The 26,388-nt window shown below is 59.9% G+C and overlaps 2 protein-coding genes across 5 annotated transcripts in view; one reads left to right on the forward strand and one right to left on the reverse strand.

The window, feature by feature from the left end:
• Positions 1–9: 9 nt before the first annotated feature.
• Positions 10–26,388, reverse strand: part of ATG4B (autophagy related 4B cysteine peptidase) — a 27,182-nt gene continuing 803 nt past the window's right edge. The window contains exons 1-14 of one of the 4 annotated variants that reach the window (XM_049614514.1): positions 25,644–25,683; positions 25,057–25,150; positions 16,941–17,042; positions 16,725–16,796; positions 14,462–14,560; positions 13,972–14,073; positions 13,413–13,485; positions 10,653–10,732; positions 4,544–4,737; positions 3,950–4,028; positions 3,519–3,664; positions 2,253–2,309; positions 1,754–1,847; positions 10–869 (exon numbers count right to left, since the gene is read on the reverse strand). In XM_049614514.1, coding sequence (XP_049470471.1) covers positions 796–869; positions 1,754–1,847; positions 2,253–2,309; positions 3,519–3,664; positions 3,950–4,028; positions 4,544–4,737; positions 10,653–10,732; positions 13,413–13,485; positions 13,972–14,073; positions 14,462–14,560; positions 16,725–16,796; positions 16,941–17,042; positions 25,057–25,063 — 1,179 coding nt within the window. In that variant the 5' untranslated portion in view covers positions 25,064–25,150; positions 25,644–25,683 and the 3' untranslated portion in view covers positions 10–795. Of the gene's footprint in view, positions 870–1,753; positions 1,848–2,252; positions 2,310–3,518; positions 3,665–3,949; positions 4,029–4,543; positions 4,738–10,652; positions 10,733–13,412; positions 13,486–13,971; positions 14,074–14,461; positions 14,561–16,724; positions 16,797–16,940; positions 17,043–25,056; positions 25,151–25,643; positions 26,192–26,388 lie in introns of those variants that run through there. The other 3 variants (XM_049614512.1, XM_049614515.1, XM_049614513.1) reach the window with 3 other exon arrangements.
• THAP4 (THAP domain containing 4) overlaps positions 26,194–26,388 on the forward strand; it is a 41,662-nt gene continuing 41,467 nt past the window's right edge. The window contains exon 1 of the mRNA XM_049614509.1: positions 26,194–26,385. Coding sequence (XP_049470466.1) covers positions 26,309–26,385 — 77 coding nt within the window. The 5' untranslated portion in view covers positions 26,194–26,308. The remainder of the gene's footprint in view (positions 26,386–26,388) is intronic.

Genomic DNA, 26,388 nt, shown 5'->3' on the forward strand with positions numbered 1-26,388 from the left:
GGGGGGGGGGGGGGGGGGGGGGGGGGGGGGGGGGGACGCGTCTTCGACGCCAGGACCCACAGAGGAGACGTGAGGAAGGCACGCCCCACTCGGGCGTGACCTGCAGCTCCGAGGCGTGTCCCTGTCCTAGCGAGTCACATGCACGGTGCCATCTTTGGATTTCCACCACGCCCACCACTCTGCTGCTTTTCCTCCCAAACCAAGGAGAAGCCTTGCCGTTGACTCTTCCGGCCCGGTTTCCCCCCGAGGTAGCCCTTGAGAAAGCACGGTGGCGGGGCGGAGGCCGCGGAGCAGGCAGGGGCCGAGGCTGAGTCCACAGGCGTCCCGCCGCACACGCCTGCCCTGCGGGTCTTCTGAAGCGGACAGGACAGAAATTCACGTCCTTGTGACTTCAAACAGGATTTTAATTCCAAAGCAAACCCAGAACCGAGCGCCCAGGAGGAAGCAAGGCAGAGGCGACGCGCCAGCGCGGGGCCGGCAGTGTGGCAGGGAGAGCTCTCGCGAGTGTGAGGGGCCCTGCTCTCGGGGGCTCCCAGCCCGGCCGCGCTGGGTTTCCCTCGGTGGCTCCCGGCTTGCGCCTTGTCGCCCAGACAGACCCTCTGGGCCCGAGCAGCAGCAGGGCTCACGGGGGGGTGCTCCGTGTGAGGGCAGAGGCGGCACGGGGCGCGGGCGCTCAGCGGACGGGCAGGCTGGATGGATGAAATGCGGCGGCACCAAGCGCCCCAGGGCGGGTCTGGGCTCTCGAAGGTGCCCCCAGTGAGGGCCAGTGGAAACCGTCCCCCAGCTCCGGGATTTTCAAAGAGACAGGATTTCAAAGTCTTCATCTTCTGAGTCAAAGAATCTTTCCAGTCGCTCTACGTCAGAAGAATCTAGGAGAAACAAGCCAACGCCTCATCAGGTGCCTGGCGTGGGACACCTGGGGCGCCGGGACGAAGCGACCGGTGCCTGTGTGCGCACCGCCCGCCACACCCTGCCTCTGGCCTGTTTGCCCTCGGTGCAGCAGGAGCCCAGAGGACACCGGGCCGCTGCGGGTCTCGGCCGGCCCGGAGCCTCAACCAGGGGAGGGCGGGCCAGAGAGTCCCTGAGGCTCATCTGAGGAGAACACGCTTCTCGTTGGAGCAGAGAGAGAGGCTAGGGGCTGGGTGGGCAGGGATTCCCGTCCTGGGGTTGGGGCGGGGGGCGGGGCAGCACTCCCTTCTGGGTTCTGTCAGACAGTGGACTCCGTCATCAGCCTCCAGGATCTTCTCAGAGGGACAAGGACACGAGCCCCGTCATCGTCACGGAGACAGACGGCTTCAGGAACCGGATGTGCTCCCGGCCTTCCTGCCGAGGCCGGGTTTTCGGTACGCCGCAGGCTGACTGACGTCGGAGACGCGGAGGGCCTGGGTGAGGGAGGCGGCCTGGGCCTAGAGCCCGTGAGCAGCAGGAAACGGGCGTCCAGCTGTGGCCTGCCGTCCCAGAGCTGGCGCCCGTGCCGTCTCGGAGACGTAGCGCGTCCCGGCTCTGACGGAACCCAGGGGCCGCGTGAGCACCCCCGGTCACTGCGCGTAGGCGAGGGACAGCCCGCTTGGGGCAGGGGACGGGCTGCCGGGCAGCACCCCTGGTCCCACACACACCACAAGCGGTCACATCTGGGGTCATACAAATCTTAAAGGCCAAAGGCAACCGGAGAAGCAGAGAGACGGGGACAGAACGTCACACAGACCACAGGACGGCGCACCTGACACGTGGCCCCGCGGCCCCCCACACTCACCTAAGGACAGGTTCAGGACGTCGGGGCAGGCCAGGTGGGAAGGCTGCTGTTCCACCAGCTCGAACATGGGCAGGGCGCCCCCGAGCAGCGACAGCTGTCAGCAGACACGGCCGGCCGTCAGACACGGCCCCAGCGCCCCCGCTCACCAGGCAGAGGGAACTGGGGACAAGAAAGGGGCGGCAGCCTCCGCGCAAGAGGCTCTCGACCCTCTGCTGAGGCAGGTGCTGCCGCCCCTCGGGCATCCACGTGTCATCAGGTCTCCGGCCACACGGGGGGCGGCAAGCGTGAGGCAGGCGAGCAGCCTCGGGGGCAAATCCCACTTACCGCCTCCCTTCACCGACACGACAGCGGCGAGCCAGAAACCGAGGCGCACGAGCAAGGTCCGAGGCCGACGCCACAGCCACGACCACGCGAGGGCCACGGCACGCTGCGAGGCGGGACCCCAAACCGGAGACGGCCTTCCCCCCCCTGCCCCGCAGGCGGGGGACCCGCTACCCACCTTTCTGACGCGCTGGCACCAGTCGTCAAAGTCCTCCTCGGTCTGACAGAAAAACCCCTGCAAGAGAAACGACGGTGAGCAGCACGCGGCAAGGCGCGAGAGCAGGGCCCCCTCAGACGCCGTGTGGACCGCGAAGTGGCGTCCGCCCTCCTCTGGAGGCTCTGCCCCAACTGACCAGACACAGAGGCCGTGCACATTTTAACGGCCTGGCCGGCAGCAAAGGCCCCTGGGACCCACCACGTGCGGCCCAGGTGGGCCTCCCCCGCCCAGCGGCACCTCGACGCGGGGAGCCCTGGGTCCCACGGAGTCAGTGAGGACGGCGCACTGTTACAGCCACGTGCACAGAGCGCCAACCCTGCTGACGAGTTACGAGAAACTCCAGGCGCCGGCAGAATCACAGGTTTTTACCACGAACAGGAGCACGGGCAGCACCCTGCAGGGAAACGGTCTAGTTTCTCCTAAGGAGCCCACGCGCAGCACCCTTCCTATCAGGCGAGGACGCGGCGTCCACGGAGCTGGCTGTCCAGGTGGCTCGGGGTACCGAGCACTTCGCGCAGCTGCGTACTTCGCGCCAGCCAGACGGGAACTCGACCCTCCACGCCCCAGCCACGTCCCGCCACCCTCAGGCATCCTCCCCGGGGCCGCCAACCTCAGGACATGACACAAGACCCACAGACCCTGCGTCCAGATGTCTGTCTCAGGACCGATCTGCCTCATCTGTGACTCAATCACTCCCCAAGGGACATCATTACTTGCAGGCATCTTGGGCCTCGTTCCCCATCATCAAGTACATTTTGAGGGCACGCAAGTTCAGAGAAATCACCACCCCAGATCCCAGCCTTGGAATCAAGAGAGAAGGAAACTGATTCTTAAGGACGATCTCACAGGCACAGAAGTCAAGAAACTTAAAAGTCAACCCAAAAAGCCCACAGAGGTGGCGCAGGGCAGTGGGCTGGGCAGGCCGCCGCTGCCGCCGCTGTTACGGGGGCTCACTCCCTCTCACTGCGCTCTGGCTCACACCGAGGCCGTGAGGGCCGCGCAGGGCCGCGCAGGATGACGGCCTCTGGCGGGCGTGAGTAGCTCACGAACATCGTTAACCCTTTCGTGCCCTTTGCATTCTAAACCGACACGTTGGGGAAAAAAAAAAAATCACGAGAATCTGAAGCCTTTCGGAAACTTCCGTTCTAAAACAGCGGGACTGAGCACAGGACGACTCAGAACACCACCCCACGTGGCCGGAGAAGGCGGGACGGGGTGGGGGCGCACCACGGCAATGGACGGGTCGAGCTCCCTGACGCCCATCCTGCTCGGAGGGTGCTGGCAGTGGAAGCTCTCGTCCGGGACGAAGCAGCTGTCCGCAAACTCCACCGCGGGCTGCGTCGTGTGCGGATCCAGGTAGATGAGCTCCTCGCCTGCGTCAGGGGACAGAAGTCAGCAGACGGGGCGCGGCCCGGGGTCCCATTTCAGACCCGCTGCACCGAGACCCACCCGGCTGGGTGTGTCAGGCCGGGAGAGCCGGTGGGCCGCAGACGGGGCGGGAACCAGCCCACTGGGGAGGCCGGCACCGGCCAAGAGGGGACACAGACCACCCGCGGGAACGGGACACCCGGCTCGAGCCGACGCCCTGAGGACGCGCAGCCTGCCCCCTCTTCCTCAGCTTCGGGCCCACCTGAGCATCCCGCACACCCGCCACTCACCGACGTAGCCGATGAAGTAATGGGCGCTGTTGGGCTTGCCTCCGATCACGCCCAGGGACTGGGGCATCATGAAGCAGTGCTGCGGGACACAGGGGAGGCGGGGCGGCTCAGCATGCTGTGCGGCAGCACGAGCCACACGACCGCCAGCCTGTGTGTCCGGGGGGCAGCCCCCTTCCCTGCCAGCCCCAGGCCCGAGGGTGGGACGCGGGAAGGAGAGCCGGAAGACGTGGTCCCACAGAGCTTAGCCACGAAGGAATCCGCGGTCGCGTCCGGGGAAGCTCCGGGGGGGCAGTGGGCCTGCGGAAGGGGGACGCGGGCGCAGGGAGGAGGTACGGACCGGGCTCGGTGGCCCGTGCACAGGGCAGAGAGGCGTGGGTGGGGGGCGGGGGAAGCGGTGCCCCGAGGCTGGGTGCTGGCGGAGACCGGAGGCAGGGGGAGCAGAGGCGCCGCGGCCAGCGGAGAGGCGGTCAGGACCGCCGGGAGCGGGGCCAGCGGTCCACAGGGTGCCAGCATGGCCACAACAGCAGGGCTTTAGCAACAAGCGGCATCTCGAGCCCCCTGCCGGTGGGCGAGAAGACGCCGGCCCCCACCCACCTTCAGAGTCTCCACGTAGGCCTCGTTGATGTCCGTGAGCCCCAGGCGCAGGGGGATGAGAAGCACCAGGGGTCTCCACGGTGCCAGCCTGTTGCTGACCTCGGCTCCCGCGGGGAAGCCGTTACAGTGCCGGCCGGGATCCGCAGGGAGCGCGGCGGCCCCCGCGCACGGAAGACCGCCCCTGCACAACCTTCCTGAAAGACGGAGACGGGCTTTCAAGGGCCGAACAGGGGCAGGCGGACGGTAACCCAACAAAAACAAGTACACGATCATCTGGTCTTAGGAAAAGGGGATAAAGAGCCAAGGGCTTAAACACAATTCAAACTTGGAAAATACGACGATTAATCCTGCCACCCACAGAGAAAAAACCAGAATCAAACGTTTCCTATGCGTGTCCAATACACAGTCGTTACAGTGAAGTAAAGTGTCCCGTGAAACCGTACAAGCAAACACAGCCGTGCGCCCGGCGACGACACGGCTCCGTGGAGGCACGGGGCCCCTCAGCAACGAGATGCTTTCCCTCCCTCACGAACGCTGCTATCTGCCGTCTACACCTGCTGGTGATCCCTAAGCGACGTGCTAACAAGGGGGCTGGCTGGTCGTGTGGACGGGGATGCTCCAGCAGCACCCGGTCCGTGGTTTCCGAACACCTTTCCCCACTACACGGAACCAGGGCTCCTCAGGGAAACCACCGACCCCAGGCCTGGGGCAGAGAGAGTGCAAGATGAGCCTGGATCTAGTTAACGCCCAAGTGGAGGGCTGGACAACGATGACGACAGAGCACGTCAGCAAACGGCACGAACCTGAAGGGGTGTCCACTCACCATACTTGGAACGATGAGTAAGGACCAGAACGTGTAACGCATAACCCGCTGAATAAAAAGAGAATCCACAAGTCCAGTGACGCGCAAAGTTTCCAAGTCGAAATGAGGAGAAAGGGGCACCTGGGTGGCTCAGTTAAGTGAGGAGAAGGCAGGCAGAGAGGGCTCTTCTCGAGAAGGCCAGCCAGTGAGCCGGCCGGGGAACGTGGAGGAAGGACGGTTACAGAGCCACCGTCCCAGGCAAAGATCCTCAGAGCACACTCTGCATCACCCTCAGATCTCAGCGATCGCAGAGGCAGAGACGCGGCCAAGCAGGTGCCCTGAGGAAGCACCGCTGCTGGGCAGAACGTCCACGGCGGCTCTACCGGTGGCCCCCGGGGTCTGCTCGTGGGCAAATGAGCAGATCCGAGTGCGAGGAAGCAAATACACTGAGTGTGGGGCGCTGTACCAAACCGGCCCGGGTTCTTCGAGAGGTCAGTGCTATGAAAACCCAGGAAAATAAACCAAGGGGGCAAACCGTCAGATCAGAGGAGACCGCGAGGCCCCCGGACCACAGGCCAGGGCTGCGGAGCGGCGGGAAAGTGGGTGTGCCAGAGCACCCCGACTGGGGATGCAGGAGGGAGGCTGATGGCTGAACGAACCCGGGATTGGAATTTCCCAAAATGCGTAGTTGGGGCGTCGGGTGGCTCAGTCGGTTAAGCGTCCGATTCTTGACTTCGGCTCAGGTCATGATCCCAGGGACTCTGCACTGACCGCAGAGGGAGCCTGCTTGGGATTTTTTCCCTCCCTCTCCGCCCCTCCCCTGCTGGTGCTCATGCTGTCTCTTACTTTAAAAATACATACTTGGAAAATGAAAGAACGGGTGAGGAAGGGATTCAACTTTTCATCTCTGGCTAATCCTTGTTTAATATTGCGATTTATTGTAAGAAACACGTATTTGGTTTTCTAGCAGAGCTCCTAAAACCCTTTAATTTTCCTAAGTGACGAGGCCCACACGGGTGTCTTTCGTTGCACGAGTGAGGTGACTTCCCCAAAGCTTCTACGGGTGGGCCGGAACTTCCAGTCCCACACCTGACCTCTGGGGAGAGGGGCTGGGGCGGAATCGATCCCCAACGGCCAATGATTCCATCAGCCGTGCCTGTGTAACAAAGCCTGTGTAGAGACCCAGAAGGACCGGGTTCGGTGAGCTTCTGGGTGGGTGAGCACGTGGAGACTCGGGCAGAGTGGTGCTCCCGGAGAGGGCACGGAGGCTCCACACCCCTTCCAGCCGGCTGTTCCTGAGCTGCGTCCCTTCCAACACTCTGGGAATCTACTGAGTTCTGAGAGACGCTCAAGCAAGTTAACTGAACCCGAAGAAGGGGTGGTCAGAACCCCCCATCTACAGCTCAGCAGCACAGGCCACAAGCTGGTCTTGGCGCTGGGGTCTGAAGGAGGGGCATCGCCTTGTGGAACCGAGCCCTCGGCCTGCAGGGTCTGACGCTGCCTCAGCGCAGTGTCCAACTAGGTTACAACGTAGCATAGTTACACCCAGCTGGTGTCACAGAACTGCTTGGTGTGGGGGGCGCAAGCCCACGTAACAGAACTGATGTCAGAATCTTACCATCTAATTTCTGAAAGCAGATTTCTGGGCTTTTCCCATTTTCTTTTTTTAATATTTATTTTACAGAGACTGCAAGTGAGGGAGTGGCAGAAAGAGAGAGAGAGAGAGAGAGAGAGAGACAGAGAGAGAGAGAGAGGACAGAAGATCTGGCAGGCTCTGCGCTCACAGCACTGAGTTCAACGTGGGGCTCGAACTCGTGAACCTTGAGATCGTGACCTGAGCCAAAGTCAGGTCATGACGAAACAGAGCCACCCACGTGCCCCTTCCCATTTTCTCTTGATAAAGTTACCTGGTGATGTTATTACTATTTTGAAAAAGCCAGCTCCAGAATTTATTAGTTCTACAATTCCTTCTTTTAAGTCATTAATCAATTGGTCTTTATTAATACCACTCTTCCTGGATTTCTTCAGCTAGTTTTGTTGTTCTTTCCCTAGCTTCTTGAGTATATGCTCGCTTCGTGTGTTTCCACTTTTTAGTATCTGGCAAGCAGGCCTGCAGATACAGGCTCTTCTGAGTTCAGGGTACATCAGGTTCTGATACGCAGTCTGTAAACTTCACTTCTTTTGATCCAAAAGCTAAGGCCGGTTTCAAATTTCTAGGTAGTCTCCGTTAGTTTATACACATGGACACTTCAAAAAGGTATGTTCCGTGGCCAGAATCTAGAGTTTAATGTGTATCCGCTAACCCCTCTTATGGTGTGATCGGGCCGCTCCGTGACTCCATGTTCCGTATATTCAACCTGTCACCTAGTCTGTTTACCGTCCTGTGACACTTTCCTGGTTCACTGCATCTTCATCACTAGCACAGAATCTCACGTGGATGGGCTCAAGAAAGGACGGGAGCAGGGCCTGTCACTGCTGCACTCTGGGGACCCACCAAGGCTGCACGTGGGCCCAAACACTGCGAACGTCCTGCTGTTAACGAACAACGGGTTTTCATTTGTACCAGGCACCCACTGGTAATTCCGTCGTGCTGCTCTAACATCCTTATCATGTAAAAGCCCCCCGTGTTTCCATCAGTGACAACAGCTGAACGCTGCCTGTGCCCCCAGCTCACAAGCCGGGCCACTGCCTCGGAATGCTGACCTGTCTCCGCCGGCATCTCCTGTGGCAGAAGGGAGACAGCCAGGCCAGTAGGATCACCTTTCTTCAAAGGCAGCTTATTCTCATCGTCATTTGGGTGCTTATAAAAGTGTCTCTTTATCTCTGCAGCTTGGAAGTGTCACCAGGAACACGCATATCTGAACAACTCTTGGTTAAAAAGTCGGAGGTCTCCAGTCCTACAGATAACACCTGCTCTGGAGCGGGGAAGCTTTCCTCCCGTTCCTCACGGTCACCTGTCCTTGCCTCCCGAAAATTCTATCCACAGCCACCTCCGCTTTATCTCTGCCACCAGGGTCTTTCCGCCACATGCTTTCTCCGGTGTGCTCGAGTTTAGTTTTCCTTCATTCGTGCGCAACACCAGATTGTCAATCTGTAATTCCCCAGATCCAGTGACTTCCCACTGTCTGCTTGTTCATGAGGGTCTAAACCCACTGACGCAAGTGCTGGCAGGGGCAGAGGCTGCTCTGGGTGTCCTGGCCGGCCCCCCAAGGAGGGTGGGCAGGTGGGTGGGAACATCCCAACCAGCAAGGCCTCCCCTCGCCCAGCACACTTCCCCTGAAGAGGAGGGAAGGTGGGAAGCCCGTGCTTTCCCTGGGGAGGGGCTCTGGGGGTGCTTCCGGCTGACCCTGCACACCCGGGATGCTTCCGGCTGACCCTGCACACCCGGGGTGCTTCCGGCTGACCCTGCACACCCGGGGTGCTTCCGGCTGACCACTCCCGAAGCGGCTCTGAAAACTAGGTCGGCCCTTGCTCGGCCACTGCTGGTTCCCCACCACTTGCTTTGCTGAATCAGAGCTTTCCCTCCTGCGCCCACGACCTCAGCCCCTGTGACTACAAAGAGGCTGCCCTCAGGCCTTTGCAGCAGCCCACGGGGCCTCCCCTGGGGCTCCTAAAACCAAAAGCATTAGCACAGCCACTGGGAAGCACCTCCGTCTACTCCACGCACCCCTCACCCCTCAGGTCTCTGCACTTCTCCAACCCCAGTGTCCTTGCAGGTTGGCTTCTGATGCTGTCCTTCCTCAGTCGTCCCCGTGACCAGCATACAGCGCTTGTGACTCAGGAGGGGAGGACCACGGGGCCCTGATCACGGCCGGGCGGCCACACTCACCCCACTTAGGAACCCTCCCCAGAACAGACCCATGTCGTCCTCGGACAAACCCCGGATCTGCACCTCGTCTCCAGCAGCGCTGCCGCGGGCGACCTGAGACCCCGAGAGCCGGGAGCCAGCGTCCAGCCACGTGGCTGAGTCTCCTCCAGGCGCCGGTCAGCACCCTCCCCACCGAGGAATGGAGGTTCCGGACAGCAGCCCGTCCCTCAGCCCTCCTGGCACCGCACCAGGGAGCCAGCCTCGCTCGTCTGAGGGCAGGTTGGGAGGCTGACTGGGTAGACCCCGAGGTAAGCGGTTCCCCCAACAACGGGGCCAAAAAAACCCTGATGTGTATTGGGAAGTGAGCAGACAACAGACGGTTGTGACATTTCACTGACAGAAGAGGCCGCTGTTGACGCCTGTAAGGACCGCTCTCCAAAACGAGACACACACTGGGAGGGGCCGTCTACACGCCAACAGGAACCATTTCCGAGTGAGAAAATCAAGTGTCGTTTCCCTCATTCTCTGTACGTTTCCATAGTTTCCAACGTGTCACAAACATTTCTAGAAACAGAATGCGAGGAGAAGGCAGAGGGAAAAGATACATGTCCTTCTGTGGGGGCCCTGGTCGGCCAGCCCTCAGGGGACACAGGGTCGGTGAGCTGGGAGGGCGGGCCGGGCAGAGAACCGCTGCCTGCTGGAGGCCCGACCCTGGCTCCCCGGACACCTCATGGACGCTGTCCCCCGGCTGAAGAGGGGAAGGGCCGGTCGGCAGCGGGGAGCAGCGGTGCCTCGGGCCCAGGTGCGCTTGTGGCGGGGGCCCCCCACCCGCCGTCACAGCACAAGACTTCCTCCCGCAGAGCAGCTGGCTCACAAGGCTCTTTCTTATGTGACAATCTTCAACAAGACCGGAGGGAGGGAGGGAGGGAGGGAGGGAGGGCTGGGGGTGGGGAAAAGGCATTCCCGAGGGAAAAACTAAGACGTTCGAAAGAGTTTTGTCGGCTTGGTGGCACAAGAGAACGTCAACTCCAAATTCAAAACTCACTCTCTAGAGGCTATCTGCCAGATGGAGCCGTTTTCCTCCTGGACTACCACTTCAGCATGCCTGGATGCCTCCAGGTTTCCCGTGGATCCTTCCAGAGGGAGGGACAGAGCTATGCTCCCCTTTCCTGCCGCACGCTGGCCCGAGAGGGCGCAGCGGAAAGCCATTCCTGCCTTTCCTTGCGGCGCACGGATGCCCGCGAGGGGCTGACCCAGCACGCCGGAACACTTCACTTGCAACGAGGACGCAAAACAGCACGGGGCACTGAGGGCCCCAACCCAGCTCTACAGAGAATCCGGGCCCTCCCCCGAGCCTGGTGTGCGCTTGAAGAGAACAAGGGGTCCCCCGGCCTGCGCGCGGGGCGCCGACCCGCACGCCCGGGGGGGGCCGCCCAGCGTGGGCCGGGGAGCCGCCCCCGAGGCCCGCCAGCCACAGCCCCGCACGCCCGTTCACTTACTGATGTCCTCCATCACCACCGTGTTGTCCATCGCTACGTGGACTGCCAAGGCGCTCCACGTGTCGAAGACAGCAAGCTTCCTGACGGAAAAGGGGAGAACACACCAGTAAGCCTTCACGATCAAAGACATCCCACTTGTGCGGGGCAGGTGAAGGAAAGAGCGTCAAATGCTCTAGCGGTTTCTGCGGATGAGAAAGAGGACGACCGAGATGGTCAGCACCACAGGCGGGAGGAAGGCGGAGGCTGCGGCCCGCCTGTTCCCACCTGGGCCCCGCGCAGCCTCCACCTGCGGACACAGTCCCCGCGCCAGAGCCCCGCGCGGCATCGCCTCCGGCCCCAGCTGCACGCGGAAAGAACTGGGGCGCGAGCCCCGCCTCAGGCACCGGGGGTGTGGCCGACCCAGGCGGGCCCAGCCCCCCGCTTCTCCCAGCACCTGCACACGCAGCTCCAAAGGTGCCGGACTGACCAGCACTCGGGTCCTCCCACAGACATCTGGTCTCACAACTGCGAACAGCAGCGGAAAAGAACCGAGGCCAAAGACAAGATTCTGAAGAAACCCAGAGAGCAACCGAAGGTGCAGCGGGAAGGCGGGCGAGCGCACCCTGGGTGCTGGGTGACGGGGAGGGGCCGCCCAGGTGACAGGGAGGACCTGGTGTGTCTGGGGCCGCACGTGGAAGGCACGGGGCAGCCACACAGAGCCGCTCCCGATGGGAGGCCAGAGTGGAGGCCGGGGGGGCGCGTGCAACACGCCGCTGGCGGCCTCCCTCTCACGTCTGCCGAGGGCCAGGTGCGGGCCCGAGACCCACGGACGCACAAGACACAGAGCAGCCCCTCGTGAGGCTGACGTTCCGAAGAAGCGTGTGGGCAGCGGGCGCCGTGGAGAAGCACAGAGCAGCAGCGGGGGCACTTCCAGGGCAGGTGCAGAGTGCCTGGGAGCGAGCACAGGGTGGGCAGTGGAGGCAGGGCCCCGCGTGTGCCCACCGCTTTCCCTGGACTCGGCTGGGAAGCCCCAGGACGGTTCCGAGCAGAGAAGGGGCAGTTGGTCAACTTGCACTTTGTGAAAGCGTCACCTGCTGCTATTTCCACAGAGACTCGAGGATGGCAGAGAGAAAAGGAAGACCAAGGAGGAGGCAAAAGACGGGGCTTGGGCCAGGGTAAGGAGAGGAAAGCGGTGACCCCTGGTTAGAGTCTGGACACACTGGGACGGGGTGTGCCGAGAAAGAGTCTGGCGGGATCTCAGTTGCGGGCCTGAGTTCTGGAAGGACAGCACTCGCCGTTCCCTGTAGAGGAACAGGCTGGGGAGGGCGGGCAGGGGGGCCGGCTTTGGGTTCTGGCTGTTAGGTTGACCTGCCCCTCAGACACCTAAGGGGTGACGCTGAGGAAGCATGTGGACCCGGGCCTGGAGGCTGGGCACGTGGCTCTAGGAGCCGGCTGCGTGCACCCAGCAGCTGAGGCCGGTGCTGACGGGGAGAGAGCGGCCAAGGGCCCAGGCCGGCCCTGCGGTGATCCCGGATGGGGCGAAGCGGCCGCAATGGAGGCATCGACAGGGACCAGAGAGCATGACCGTGCGGCCCAGGGTTTCCAAGAGAGAACACCTGCATCGAGGGCCACCTGCTGGACAGCGGAGTAAACAGAGGACCCAAACCCGGCCTTCAGATGTGACCACTAGACTGACAGCAACCTCGAAGGAGCTCTTCAGAGCAGCAGCGGGGACGCGGAGAGAGGGAACAGCTGAGACAGGGAGAGTCCACACGCAGAGCCCGCGGACAGACCCCGTGTCCAGACACGCAGAGCACGTGGAGAGCACCCACGCAAACCAGCACACCGCACAGACCACACACACGGGCCACGCAGAGAACACCCGCAAACCACGCACACCACACAGACAGCACACCACACTCACGCGGACCACACAGCCACGGCACACACGGGCCACGTGCACCGCGGACCACGAAGACAGACCGTACGCACGGAGCACACCAGCAGAGTCACGTGCAGACCACACACACTGACCGCACAAACAGGCCAGGCACACGGGCCACACAGACCGACCACGCGCACGCACCATGCAGGGAGACTGACCGTCCGCAGACTAGGCTCCCGAGGCACGCGGGGCTGGGCCCAGGGCCCTTGAGGGCATGTGGTGGGGGCTGAGCAAATGGGGGGCTGGGGAAGAACACAGATGGGCGGGCGGGCTCGGGGCTCAGCTAGGAGGCGGACGTGCGAGAGAAGGCAGCACCTGGGTTCCTCCAACCCAGGAAACGCGACCAGGGCAGCCGGGCGGAGCTGGCAGCCCGTCGCCGCAACGAGGAGGAGCGGGCTTGGGGCCGAGGGACAAGGGCCGGTTCAGACCCGCTGAGCGAGGAGCCTGGCAAGAGCCCGGGGGGTGGGCAGCACGTGCACGAGTCAGGACGTGGAGGGAAAGCCGCAGCTGCAGACACGGGGCCCCAGGCAGGGGCAGAGCCCCACGGTGCCCACGCCATGGTGCCGTCGCTCCAGATCAGCGTCAACCTCCCAGACCCTCAGAAAGCGCCAGTGGGTGGTCCGGGCGACACACACGGGCCCCACCCAAAGTGCGCCATCTGGGTGAAGACGCTCATTTATCGGGAAACAGAAATTCCACACAGGAGACCACTTGGTGCAGCCGCCCGTGAGGGGAAGAGGGGAAGATCCCCCCACGGCCTTCAGCAAGCGAGACTCAGCGGAGTCTCGCGCTCCACTACGCCCCAGGACTCGGGAGGGACAGAGCTTGGCACGTACTTGAGGACCTGGGCGACCGTGTTGGGCCCGTACCACTGGCCGATGGACTTGCCCTCGCCGACTCCCATTTGTGCTGCAGGAAACAAGACGGGATGAGTGACGGGCACCGCAGCCCGCAGCCCTCACCCCCCCCCCCCCCCCCCCCCCCCCCCCCGAAGCGGCAGCAGCAACGCTCCACAGGAAGCCCGCACGGGCGCTCCCACCCCGGCCTCCAGCGGGCCCTCCCCACGCACACCAGGACGCTTCCTCCCGAGAGGCGCGGAGGCCACGCCAGGGCCGCCCGTCACTACGAGCCAGGACCCCAGCCCCTCGGTGAGGAGCAGGAGGGCCGGGTCACTCAGAGCTCTGCCTCTCCCCTGCCCCGCGGGAGAACACGAATCAACGCAAGGAGCGCTCGGACCCCGCGAAGGGCGCAGAGCGGGACGGGCCCTCGGGGGCAGGGTCCGGCTTTCACAGCCCCGCCGGTTGCGGGCCGGAGTGACCTACATACAGCCTCACGCCTCGCACACCCCACAGCAGAGCGGCTCTCGGGGGACCCCGCACATCCGCAGCCTCCCACCTATCTGGTGAATGGAGTAGTAACTGTCCTTTCTGTCGATGAAGGCGTTGAGCACGCTGAAGTAGCTGTCCGGCTGCCTCTTCCGCTGCGTCCACCGCCAATCTACCGGAGACACGCGGAGGTCAGCGGTACCCAAACAGCAGACAGAGGCCTTTATGCTTCTAGAACACCCAAGCCACAGAGGATACCCTTCCCTGAACCTTCCTGACGTTAACAAATTCTCCAAGCTTCCAAACACGTATGAGCTAACCCACCGGAACAAATCCACGCAGAAGACAGATGTGGTTTCAGTGACTTTATAAAGAGTTTTTGAAAGACAAACGCTCATCAGTATCCTTCACGGTCACGTTTTCGAGCTGACGAAACCCAGGGGGTCACCACTCAAGAAAACCCTGAACCCCAATCTCTGCTCCACCAGTGATCACTCTGGGTGACCTCACCCCACAGTCCCCTTTGCTGAGAACGCTGCCGTCCCTGCGCCATGACTCACCTCGGCCTAAATGCCGGCACACCAGGGCCTGGGCAAAGATCATCTGTCCACACCGCAGCATACAGCCCCAGCCTGTGTCCGAGGTGGGGCCGGTCCCCCCTGGCAGGGCAGACAGACAGACAGGCCTCGCTGTCAGAGGGCCCGGCGGGCCAGGAGGCCACGGGCGGAAGGCCCGGACGCCACCTCAGCTGCACCCCAGGTGACAGGCCATTTAGAGCCTGCTCATGCCAAGGGCACATTTAGCGGGCAGTGACGCACCCCGCCATCCTCTCAAGATGGGTGAAATATGTGAACAAGTCAGTCGCAGAGAATTAAGAGTGTGTGGAAAACATGAAAAGACAGGAAGCCTCGTGAGTATCTAGGAAACCTGAAGCTGAATCAGGAGCCATTTTCCAAGCCCCAGAAGGGCAGAGACGCAGGTGCTGCGAGAGCGGGCAGGGGCGCGTCGGCCGCAGGGCAGGAGCAGAACCGGGGGGTCAGCAACAACCCCGTGCCCTGGCAGCGGGCCCGCCCCGGGGCACAGAGCGTGTGGCCACCAGGCAGCGCAGCTCTGCGTGCCCTCTGGGATGGGCCCTGGCACGCCAGGAGACACCTGTACGTCCTATCCACCCGCAATTCCACAGGCAGGAACTGGAGGAGCAGAGATGCCAGGGTCGCCCCAGCTGGCTCCACCGTCCCCGCCCAGGTCACCTCAGAGCCTCAGACAGCCCTTCCCACGAAGCCTCTCGGGCTTTCAGAGCGCAGCGCCCCACACAAACTAATCCTCTCCGCGTAGCCAGGGCAGGAAAGAGACCACGGTGGCCCTCACAGGCAGGCCGCGTCCTTCTCGATGACTTCACCAAACCGCACAAGGCTCCTCTCAGCCTGTCCTTCTGTGCCCAGACCGCAGACCCGCAGGACAGCGGGGTCCTGCCAGCACCGCCAGGCACCCCCACCCCGCCTCAATCCCAGGGCGCAGCCGACAGGGCTCATCAGACAGTGGTGTGTGGTGGCACAGGCCTCGGGTCCGCACTCTGCAACGCTCCCCGACAGGCACCATGGCTCGGCCACACACACCTCATTCCAGGGACGCAGGAAACCGCGTCTGGGTGAGGGGCCTGAGACCAGCCACCCGTTGGCCTTCTGGTGCCCCACCACCTCCAGTGTCGGGTTCTCCAAACGGCAAAGGCCAGACCGAGCCCCGGTGCCCAACCTCTGTCCACCCCCAGGGTCCCGACGACAAAGGGTCACTCTCAGTGGGACGTACGCTCGTGCTACGTATGTAGGCACGTATATGCACGCTGCCCCTCAGCTCTCCCACGGCTAAGTGTGGAACACATCGGAAAAGGTGACGGGGGCGGGGGTGAGGGGGGCGCCTGGGTGGCTCAGTTGGTAAAACGGCGGACTTTGGCTCAGGTCATGAGGTCATGGTTCATGGGACTGAGCCCCGTGTTGGGCTCTGCGCTGACAGAATGGAGCCTGCTTGGGATATTCTCTCTCTCCCTCCCTCCCTCCCTCCCTCCCTCCCTCCCTCCCTCTCTCTCAAAATAAATAAACTTCAAAAAAAATTTAAAAAGTGACGGATACAGGGCAATGGCTTCCACACATGCTGGCCCCAAAGCAGGGAGCGAACTGTCACCACCACGGCCCGGGGACAACACTCAGACACACAAACTAGATCCTCCTGGATTGACATGCTGTGTGCTACGGTAACACACCAATTCGTGTCCCCTTCTGTTCTGCATTTTTAAATGCCGGTTGTGTCTCATTATCCTGATCTCAGGTCCCAGGAAGAAACCTTGACTTGCACACTGATAATCCCTGCCCTCCGAAGAATCAGGAGTCCTGGGTTTGGCCCCTGACTCTGCCACACCAGGGGCGAGCCCTCAGCTGGCTTATATTTAGTTCAGGTTGCTACAACAATTAAAACGAAGTGGACAAGGGGCGCCTGGGTGGCTCAGTCGGTTGAGCGGCCGACTTCGGCTCAGGTCATGATCTCGCGGTCCGTGGGTTCGAGCCCCACGTCGGGCTCTGTGCTGACAGTTCAGAGCCTGGAGCCTGTTTCAGATTCTGAGTCTCCCTCTCTCTGACCCTCCCCTGTTCATGCTCTGTCTCTCCCTATCTCAAAAATAAATAAAACATTAAAAAAAAAAAAACAAAACAAACAAACAAACAAAAAAAAAAAACGAAGTGACAAATAACTAGCATCCTGAAGTTAACTGTCAAGTTTCCCTCCTCATACGACGTACGTATCGTCACAGGTTGTAACAGACAGAGTACTTACCAATGGCTGGGAAGTTTTTCCTGTATGTAAACCAAAGTCTGGACGCCACGTCGGACAAGATCTCATCCTTTTCTAGGGATTATTTAAAAGAAGAAAACACAGCCTTAACTTGGTAGATCACGTGTCACAGAAACTTAGCAGGTAACTATTATTACCACAAAACGCTTTTTGTAGACTGAGCCCCGTGAGCACAGCAGGCCTCACCACGGCTAATACCTGTGGAAATGCTGTATTTTCTACCCAGTATCCACACAGGCTCTGAGGTCTCCGGGAAATCTTCAAATTCGGCAAATCGAAGAGTGTCGTAGGTCAGAGTAGCTATTGAAACCAAACACACAGTGATCCCATTTTTATGATTTCAGAGAACAGCATCAGAGACTATCTCTAGCATTTCTGTATAAAGAGCTAGGTGGAATTCTGCATCTCCGCAGGGTTGTGCCAGCTATCTGCCCCCCCCACCCCCTCCCCGCCGAGCCTCACCTTCTGGCAGACACGTAGGTGAGGCCCACTGGGCCAGGCCCAGGGCAGGGAAGAACTTAATTCTTTTTTTCTTGTAAGAGTTTTTTGTCTTTGTTTTTTTTGTTTGTTTTTCCAAGAGAGAGACACGGAGAGTGAGAGAGACAGAGGGGGAGAGAGAATCCCAAGCAGGCTACACATTCAGCGTGGAGCCCAATGCTGGGCTTGGTCCCGTGCTGAGGCCATGACCTGAGCCAAAATCTAGACTCAGGCGCCCCATTAAGTACTTGTTTTAAATTTAAACCTACGGGACAAAAGTAGCCCTGGCATCTCAGCGCGCACGGGGGTCTGCAGACTGAACAGACGGTGGAGTAAACGTCCCCTAGGAGCATGTGTCCAGATGCCGTGGGGGAAGGCAGGCACTTCAGGGGCAAGAAAACAAGCTCCTGGACGACGAAGCCAGATGCAGAGGGCGGGACACAGACTCCCAGAAACAGACCCAGAGGCCCCTGCGAGCTGTTTCCACTTCGCCGACGCTCTGAGAACAAGGCCACCGGCTCCCACCTGCTAAGGAGGTTGCCGTGTGTGGAGCTGGCAAGTCCCGAGCACCACTTAATACTGTGTTGCTTCGACTAAGAACCTAGAGAGGCCCAGGGTCCCTCTCTGTCCTTGGACCCGGCTGAGGAAACCCCGTGCACACAGTCTGCAGACCCGGCCGAGCACACACGGACACCCGCGAGGCAAGGTGCACAGTAGGTCCCGGGCCCCCCAACTCTGTGGCTGCTCCTCACGGAACAAAAATGCACAGCTCTCATCTGCTAGCTCCCAAGCCTCAGTGGCACCTAGTCCCTTGTACCCTTCACCTGTAGCTTCCCCAAAATCTTTGGAAAATCTATCATAATAGTTTCTCCCACATCTGAATTTACTTTTTGACAACAGCCCCACCTTTTGGTAACAACGATATATTGATTTTTAAAACCCCAAGACAAAAATATTATAACAAATCATCTGCAGCTTCACACCCAGCGGTGAATCTCCTTCCAGAAGGCTACGTGTGGACCCACACACGGAACTACACCACACCCGTGATTTCCTCCTCTCTGTCCTGGACAACGACGCGGTCAGTCCACACAGACACAGAGCTCCAGCAAATGTCCACCGGTCTCACGGTGTCCCGCTGCACAGATGTCCATGCCCTGAGCGCTCAAGCGCCCGGTTTCCTGCGTGAACGTCCCAGCCTATCGGTCCGTGCTGTGTGCAATCCCCTGGGGGTGTCGGGGGTGTGGCGCTGGCAGTGGGGGTTCAAATCCCAGCTCAGGCACTCACAGCTTCTCAGTTCTTTGGGCTCCTTGACCTCCTGGTGTAGAAATTTCCTTACCCGTAATATGGGGGGGTAGGGGGGAAAGTAACAGGATGCTCTCGCAGTGCGACTGCAACGTGTCCGTGAAATCCTCCCCGCGAGGCGCTCACACAGAAGCTGGCAGACTGAAGGGCTCCGAGGTCAGCTGGCATCATTAATATCGAGGACGAGGACGCAGACCTGAGGCTCAAAGGCGCGCAGCTGTACTCCCCCCACGAGGCGAGGCCGCGCCGGAGGCGCGCTAATGCCCGTCGCGGGGCTGGCCACCAGTGCTCCGCCCACAGAGACATCCACAGCAACAGAAGACCCCGTGCTGGCTACTTAAAGAATCCCCTGGCTGTCAGGAACCCAGACCCAGCCCTGCCTTTTTTTCCCACCCCAAATCAGATGGCATCAGAACAGTCTTGCGCTTCCAGAGAAGCCTCGCCGCCCAGAGCGCCTGAGCAGGACGCAGGCACCGGGGCGTCACTCGCTGGGCTTCGGGCTCATGCAGGGGCCCTGCTCGGTGCGTGTGACTTGCCCACGCTTCCACCATGAGGAAGAGCCCCAGCCCAAGGCTACCTCCCCCTCCTTTGTTAGGGACGATTCTGGTCTCTGCACACAACTGCAAACGCTACGCTGGAACGGACTCGAGTTCCACCTTCTCACGGGGCTGTAAACACCGCGATGCCTGTTACCTCTCTCTCCATCATCAGGACCTCTGGGCCGTAACCCACGCGGACACTCAGCTATTCTCAAGGGGAAAGGAGGCAAACAACTTGTCTGGGCTCAAGTGACACCACCACAGGACCACACTCTCATCCTGCTCTACGAACGTCTGAGGTCCTCCTACGGCCGCAGCCGTCAACTAGGGGTGAAGGGATCTCTTACGACCCTGAGGGCTACCGAGTACCCCGGGCGGCATCTCCCCCGTGCACCGCGTCAGGGGTGCGGCACACGTCAAAGGGCCACCACTCCGTGTGAAAGCTGGGGCCCCTCTGAAGTTGAGAGGTTTTCATCAGTGAGGTGGCAAAACGCAAAGCAGGTGTATTTCTTAGGTTTACCAGCGAAGTTTATAGGCAACCACGCCAACTTCAGAGGGAAAGGAGTAAGAGGCGTCCCTTTTACACCGGTCACCAAATTTCATACCAGAGCTAACAAAATTATGGGTTGCGTGCCCTCAGATCCTTTACTGCCCCAGCCAAAAGCAAGCAAGGAGCCAGACACTTGAAGGGAATGAACTACACCAGGGAGTGACCCCAGCTCTTGCCAGATCAGCAGGAGCCTTGAAGCGAGGGCACACGTTACCTGCGGGTCCCCAGAGAGTGCTGCCGTGCCCCTGTTCCCCATGTCCCCTCACGCCACTGTTTCTCCTGCTCCTGCCCCTCCAATGACCGCCCCGGGGGGGTGCAAGTCACATCCCATCCGCCTCTGGAACCAGCTGCAGACACACTGCCCCCAGGGCACCGCGGCGTCCTCAGACAAGGACCGTGGTCGCCTCCCGGTCCTGGGGGACACTGCCTGTCGAACACACTCCCCGCCGTGTGGAACCAGAAGGCTCACCCTCACTTGGTGGTGACCTTTCTCTGCCTTGGTCCTCTCATCGGTACAACGGGGACGGTGTGAGGAGGAAACCTGAAAGGCTCTGTGCCACAAGGGGTCCCATGGACCTGCGGCAATTCAGCCCAGGAACGCAACCGAAGGACCCCTCGTCCCCGTGCGGCCACCAGAGTCCTGCCCGGCAATCCCCCCGCCCCGGAGGACGGGACCCGCCTGGTGTCCCCACAGCCCGGCACCCTCATGGCGCCTGGACCACACCAGCAAGCTCCTGGCCCTTCCAGATTGTACTCTCCAACAAAGACAATGTTTTCCTAAATGCATGCACGTCCGAAGTTCAACTTTGTAGCTGCCGGGATATTTGGTTCTGGGCAAGAGAGCCCACCTGCTGGCTGCAGGATGCATGCCCGGGTCCCCTGACCACGGAGTGGGGACACAGCCACTGGCTCTGCCCAGGGGTGTGGGGACACAGGCTGGTGCAAGGTCCCAGCAACATGTGCGGCACGCAGCCGTGGTTTTCAGCACCCCCTCTTCCTCTCTTTCATATCCTCTTGGGCCTCACATTTCATGGGATGGAACTAAATCTCCCTTCCCCTCAGAGAACACTTTTGCCGTTCGTGTTAATTTGGTCAAAACACGTATTAATGACCCTGCAGAACGGAAAATGTTACAGGTGACCCGTTCAGAAAACAGTTCAATAGACAAACCAGCACTTTCCTCCTTTAAAACTCAGCTCGCAACGCCTGAACAAAGTGGCCAACACGGGAGGCCACTCGTCCACCAACTCTGCTCACATCGGCCGGCGGCCTCTGCCTCCTTCCCAGAGAGGCTGCGGCAAATTGATGAGCCCTTTATCTAATTTCATCACCATCCCGTGTGATCTCAATCCTGTGTGAAGCAGTTCACATACCTTCCACGTTAAAAAGGGTCAAATCCCGAAAAGAACGCCGGTCTCCCGACTCCCAGGAAATGACTAACCCCCACTAAGGTGACGCGCAGGACGAGAAGGGCTGACAGGTGCCATTTGCCGTGAGAAAGGGGCTCCTTCAGAGGCACTTGCGTTCAGTTGGTCACCTGGGTCCCAGACACTTGATTTTCCACATTTTCCTCCCTGATCACATCCGGAAGAAGGAACAGAAAACCCTTTAATAGCATGCTAATTCCATCAGGAAAGAAATGTTCTGATTTATGTTATTAATTTGACAGAAAAATAGGGAACTGTGCTCAACGAATGTCACCAATTTCTCTCCACTTAGTACCAATCACACTGTAACCCAACCAGGGAGAAATACAAAATACACGCACCACTAGCTCTTTTCAAGCTTATTGTAAAGCATCACGTTTCAAAGACATTTCCCCAAAATATCCACAGCTTCTGAGAGATCATGTTTTATAAACAAAATCAAAAGAAGCGTTCTCCCTTTCCTTTAAAAATGTTTATGCTAAGGAGCACCTGGGTGGCTCAGCCCCGACTTCCGCTCAGGTCATGATCTCACGGTTCGTGAGTTTGAGTCCCACATCAGGCTCTGTGCTGACAGCTCAGAGCCTGGAGCTGCTTCGGATTCTGTGTCTCCCTCTCTCTCTGCTCCTCCCCTGCTTGTGCTCTGCCTCTCCATCTCTCTCAAAATCTCTTAAAAATAAACATTAAAAAAAAAAATGTTTACACTTAAATCTTTTCAATTTAAAAAAATTTTTTTTTAACATTTTATTTATTTTTGAGACAGAGAGAGACAGAGCATGAACGGGGGAGGGTCAGAGAGAGAGGGAGACACAGAATCGGAAGCAGGCTCCAGGCTCTGAGCCATCAGCCCAGAGCCCGACGCGGGGCTCAAACCCACGGACCGCGAGATCGTGACCCGAGCCGAAGTCGGACACTTAACCGACTGAGCCACCCAGGCGCCCCGTTTAATTTTTAATTTTAGACACAGAGAGAGTGAGAAAGCAGAGGAGGGCAGAGAGAGGGAGACAGTCTCAAGCAGACTCCACACTGTTACCACATACCCTGATATGGGGCTCAAACCCATGAACTGTAAGATCACGACCTGAGCCCAAACCAAGAGTCGGATGCTCGACCGACTGAGCCACCCAGGCACCCCAGAAAATGTCTGTTTAAAATAGCAGGTTTGCAAGTAATTACTTTCTAAAATCCCTAATAGTTTACATGAAGATGTTGGCGGTTCAATTCTGAATAGAAGGAAGAGACAGGAAAAGTACCCGGAACGTCAGTGACCCCAAGAACTAGAAAATAACGCGCTCACGAGCACACCAGACAGAAGGCCACTCTGAACCCTGCTGCCCCACAGGGATCAGCAGCCCCTCTCGCCGTTTACACCTTCGTGTTACAACAGGCCAGCTTTACGCGGCAAACTCTCCAAACCGAAGTCCTTACAGTGCAGAGTGGAGAAGTGTCACAGATTGAAGCTCTGCTTCAATTACCAGCCACGCACCAGACACAGCGCGAAGGCCTGCGCGCACAGGGTGCCAGCTCTGTCCTCAGGGGACGGGCGGTACAGCTCTCTAACCGCTGGCACCGGTCAGTTCCCTGAACCCAGAGCGTGTCTTGACACAAGTGCTGGGGGCTCAGGGGAGAACACAACGGGCCCGTAGCCAGCCTGCCGCCTTCTGGACCCTTATGCCCCGGCCGGCAGCCCTGGGCACCCCTCCTAGGCCCCTTCTTCTTCCTCCTCTTCAGACCATCAGCGACTCCTCCAAAGTGGCTTCCCACACACTTGAACCTCTAGTCCAGGCCGGGGACCCAAACCTCCCCGGACGTTGCAAAGCAGATGTCGAACAACAGTCAACACGTACGAAGCCAAACTCCCAACAGCTTCCCCACCGGCACCACTCCCAAGGTCCTCCCCGGCAGTTTCTCAGCTCAGGCCACAAACCTCAGCCCCACCTTCGACTCCTTCCTCTCGTCCCCTCCTACCACCCCATCACCTCCAACCCACAGACAGTCCTGTTGTCTCAAGCCTCCAACACATCCAGAATTTGACCCAACTAAGTAAGGTCCGCTGGGCTTCCTTGCAACAGGCTCCCAACCAGAGTGTCCCTACTGGAGCCTCCCTACCGGCCTCCTGGCTTCTGCCCTTGCCCCTCTCAGCACGAGCAGCATTCCCGGACGGAAGAGCCAGAGTGAGTGTGTGCAACACATTTCCCATCACGGTACTCCTCCACTCAAAACCTCCCAAAGAGTCACCAACTTGCTTAGAATAAACGGCCCAGTCCTGTGCCTGGGCCCAATTCGTCTCTCTGCCTTCAGCTCCTAAGCTCTCATCCCACCTGCTGCACCCCGGCCACACTGGGCCACCTGCCCTTCCTCCTACGCTGCTTTTGGGTCTCAGTCAAAACTTACCTCTGTCTGCAGAGACACCCTGCCCATGACTCCAACCCTCCTGGCCCACATCCCGCTCCCACGTGAGCCGCATGGCTTTTGTCTATTCTGTTCACTTCGCTAGCCAGGGCCTAGAACAATGCCCAACACAAACCTCTCACTCAACAATAAATGTAGTTTATCAAATGGATCACCGTAAAAACAGAACCACCAGGAATTGCGTAAGATTTGGTCAAAGAAGGCAGAATCCGTAAGGACTCCAGGGATCAGGGGAGGCTGGATCGTTAATCATCCCTAAAAGGATGCACAACATCACGTCAGGAAAAAAACCCTCCACTGCAGCTTACAGACACCACACGTACTTTTATCAGCATCACCAGAGGCCCTCAAGTGCGAACACCTTCTGGTACTTTGAAACAGCTTTGGTGTTTTCCCTGGAGACGACTTCAGGGAACCACCATGTGGCTACCCCTAACTTTAACCTGCTGATGTTCACGTGCACGGCAATACAACCAGCATTAAACCATGTTTTCCCCCTTAACCAACTCTCCCATGTCAAAGGTCTACAGTTTCTGAGCAGGGCTAACTTCAAGAAAGTGGATAAATAATTCTATTCCTTTCTCCACCCTGTGCCCCCTGCCCCCAGCAAACAGTAAAACACTCTCTGACACTTCTTTTTAAAACAGACCTCACAGGGGCGCCTGGGTGGCGCAGTCGGTTAAGCGTCCGACTTCAGCCAGGTCACGATCTCGCGGTCCGTGAGTTCGAGCCCCGCGTCAGGCTCTGGGCTGATGGCTCGGAGCCTGGAGCCTGTTTCCGATTCTGTGTCTCCCTCTCTCTCTGCCCCTCCCCCGTTCATGCTCTGTCTCTCTCTGTCCCAAAAATAAATAAAAAACGTTGAAAAAAATAATTAAAAAAAATAATAATAAAAAATAAAACAGACCTCACAAAAAATAACCTCTTTAACCTGCTCTTTTGGGAATCTGGGCAACAGTCTCCACCACAACTTAACGCGTTTATTATTTTTTTTTAATGTTTTTATTTATTCTTGAGACAGAGAGAGAGAGCGTGCGCGCGCGAGCGAGGGAGGGGCAGAGAGAGGAAGACACACAATCCAAAGCAGGCTCCAGGCTCCGAGCTGTCAGCACAGAAGCACAGAGCCTGACACGGGGCTCGAATCCACAACCCTGAGATCATGACCTGAGCTGAAGTCGCAGGCTTAACTGACTGAGCCTCCCCAGCACATTTAAAGGACAAGATGCTACAAATCATTGAAATACTGGCCATATACGTTTGCATTCATTTCCAAACTGAGATTTCAGTAAGTTTTTGTTGCCATTGCCAGAAGAAAGACACAGCAGACAATGCCATCCAGGATGACAGGTGGGATGAAACCAGGTGGGGGAGGGGAGCGGTGCTTGAAGGCCAATCACTCCCTATAATGAACGAAAAGGCTAAGACTGCCCTGGAAATGCTTTCAAGGCTACTGAACAAAGACCCAAAATAGCTTGCCAGCAAAAATGAAGGGACGGTCTCTCCTCTGAACAGAAGCACGATGAGACAGACCAAAACACCACATATGCGGATATTCGCACATGTACGTGTACACACGGATAATACACACACCCTCCCGCTCGGCCACATACTTTGCATTAGGACCCCAAGAAGTTAAGTTATGATGAGATGAATTCAGGTGCTCTCTTCAACCACGGAAAGGAAGCTGGCATGATCTACTGGTCACTGAATTTAAAAAAGAAGAAGAAGAAAAAGAAGAAGAAGCGCGTGCCGTGAGTATGTTTCTGGCCTCCAGAGAGTTCAAGAGTCTCCTCCACTTCTTAATTCCCGGGGCATGGGGAGCGGGTGGGGGAAGACAAGGCATTCTCCGGCCGCAGTTTCTAGAGCCAGCTCCGCCCGACCCCCAGCAAGCGCCCGACACCGAGGCGCTGTCCCGTCTCGGACGCCAAGCCGCCCCTTCTCGTCCGAGCTGGCCTTGGGCCTGTCGCCGGGCGCCCGGGCGGGACCGAGAAGGCGCCGAGACACGCAAACACCCGCTGTCACATCCGCGCCGGCCTTCCCACGGACGCCGTCCCCGCCCCGCTCCGCCTGAAGGCCAGCTCCGCCCCGCGGTCCCGCGCCCAGCCCTCACGCCCGCCGAGGCCGGGCGACACCCCGGCGGCCGAGGGGCCAGGAGAGCGCCGCCCGCGGGTAGCCCAGCGCCCGCTCGGGCCCTCACCTGCGTCCATCTTCCCTCTCCGGCCGCCGACTGAGAGCGGCGTCGCTCCGACGGTTCCGCAGCGCGACGCGACGGGCCGCTGCCGGGGCCAATCCGGGCCTAGCGGGAGCGGGCGGGGCCGGAAGTGAGGGTGGAAGCGCACGTCCGCCATCTTGGCGTACGGCGGGGCCCAAAGCCGAGGGCTGGGCCCGCGCGCTCGGCTCCCTGGCGGCCTGCACCGTTCGCTCCGGGGACCTCGGCAGCGACCCGTTGGGCTAGCGGAAGCAGACGCGGGCGGGCGGCGGGACCCCGGGGTGGGGGGGCGCGTCAGCCCGCCGTGCGCCCGGGCCGCCGGCGCGGCCATCTTGCCGTACGGACCGGCCGGCGCGCCATGCCGCCGTACGGGGCCACCGGCCCGGGGCGCCCCCGCCCACCCTCGACGCCTGGAGCCTCGGGCTGCGCCCCGCCTGGTGCTGGGGAACCCTGGCACGCCGAGGCCCGGCCTGGGGGCCGGGCGGCCGGGCGGCCGGGCGCGCGCCGCCATCTTGCCGTACGGGAGCCGCGGGGGCCGGCTCCCACGTCCCGCAGCCGTGTCGCCGCGCGCCCTCCCCTCGGGGCGGTCCCGCTCGCGGCGCGGCGAGGCGAGGGCCGGAGCCTGGCGGCGGCGCGGCGGCCTGAGGCCCGAGATGGTGATCTGCTGCGCGGCCGCGAACTGCTCCAACCGGCAGGGCAAGGGGGAGAAGCGCGCCGTCTCCTTCCACAGGTA

The sequence above is a fragment of the Panthera uncia genome, assembly GCF_023721935.1.
Source record: "Panthera uncia isolate 11264 chromosome C1 unlocalized genomic scaffold, Puncia_PCG_1.0 HiC_scaffold_3, whole genome shotgun sequence".
In the NCBI taxonomy this organism is placed as follows: Eukaryota; Metazoa; Chordata; class Mammalia; order Carnivora; family Felidae; genus Panthera; species Panthera uncia.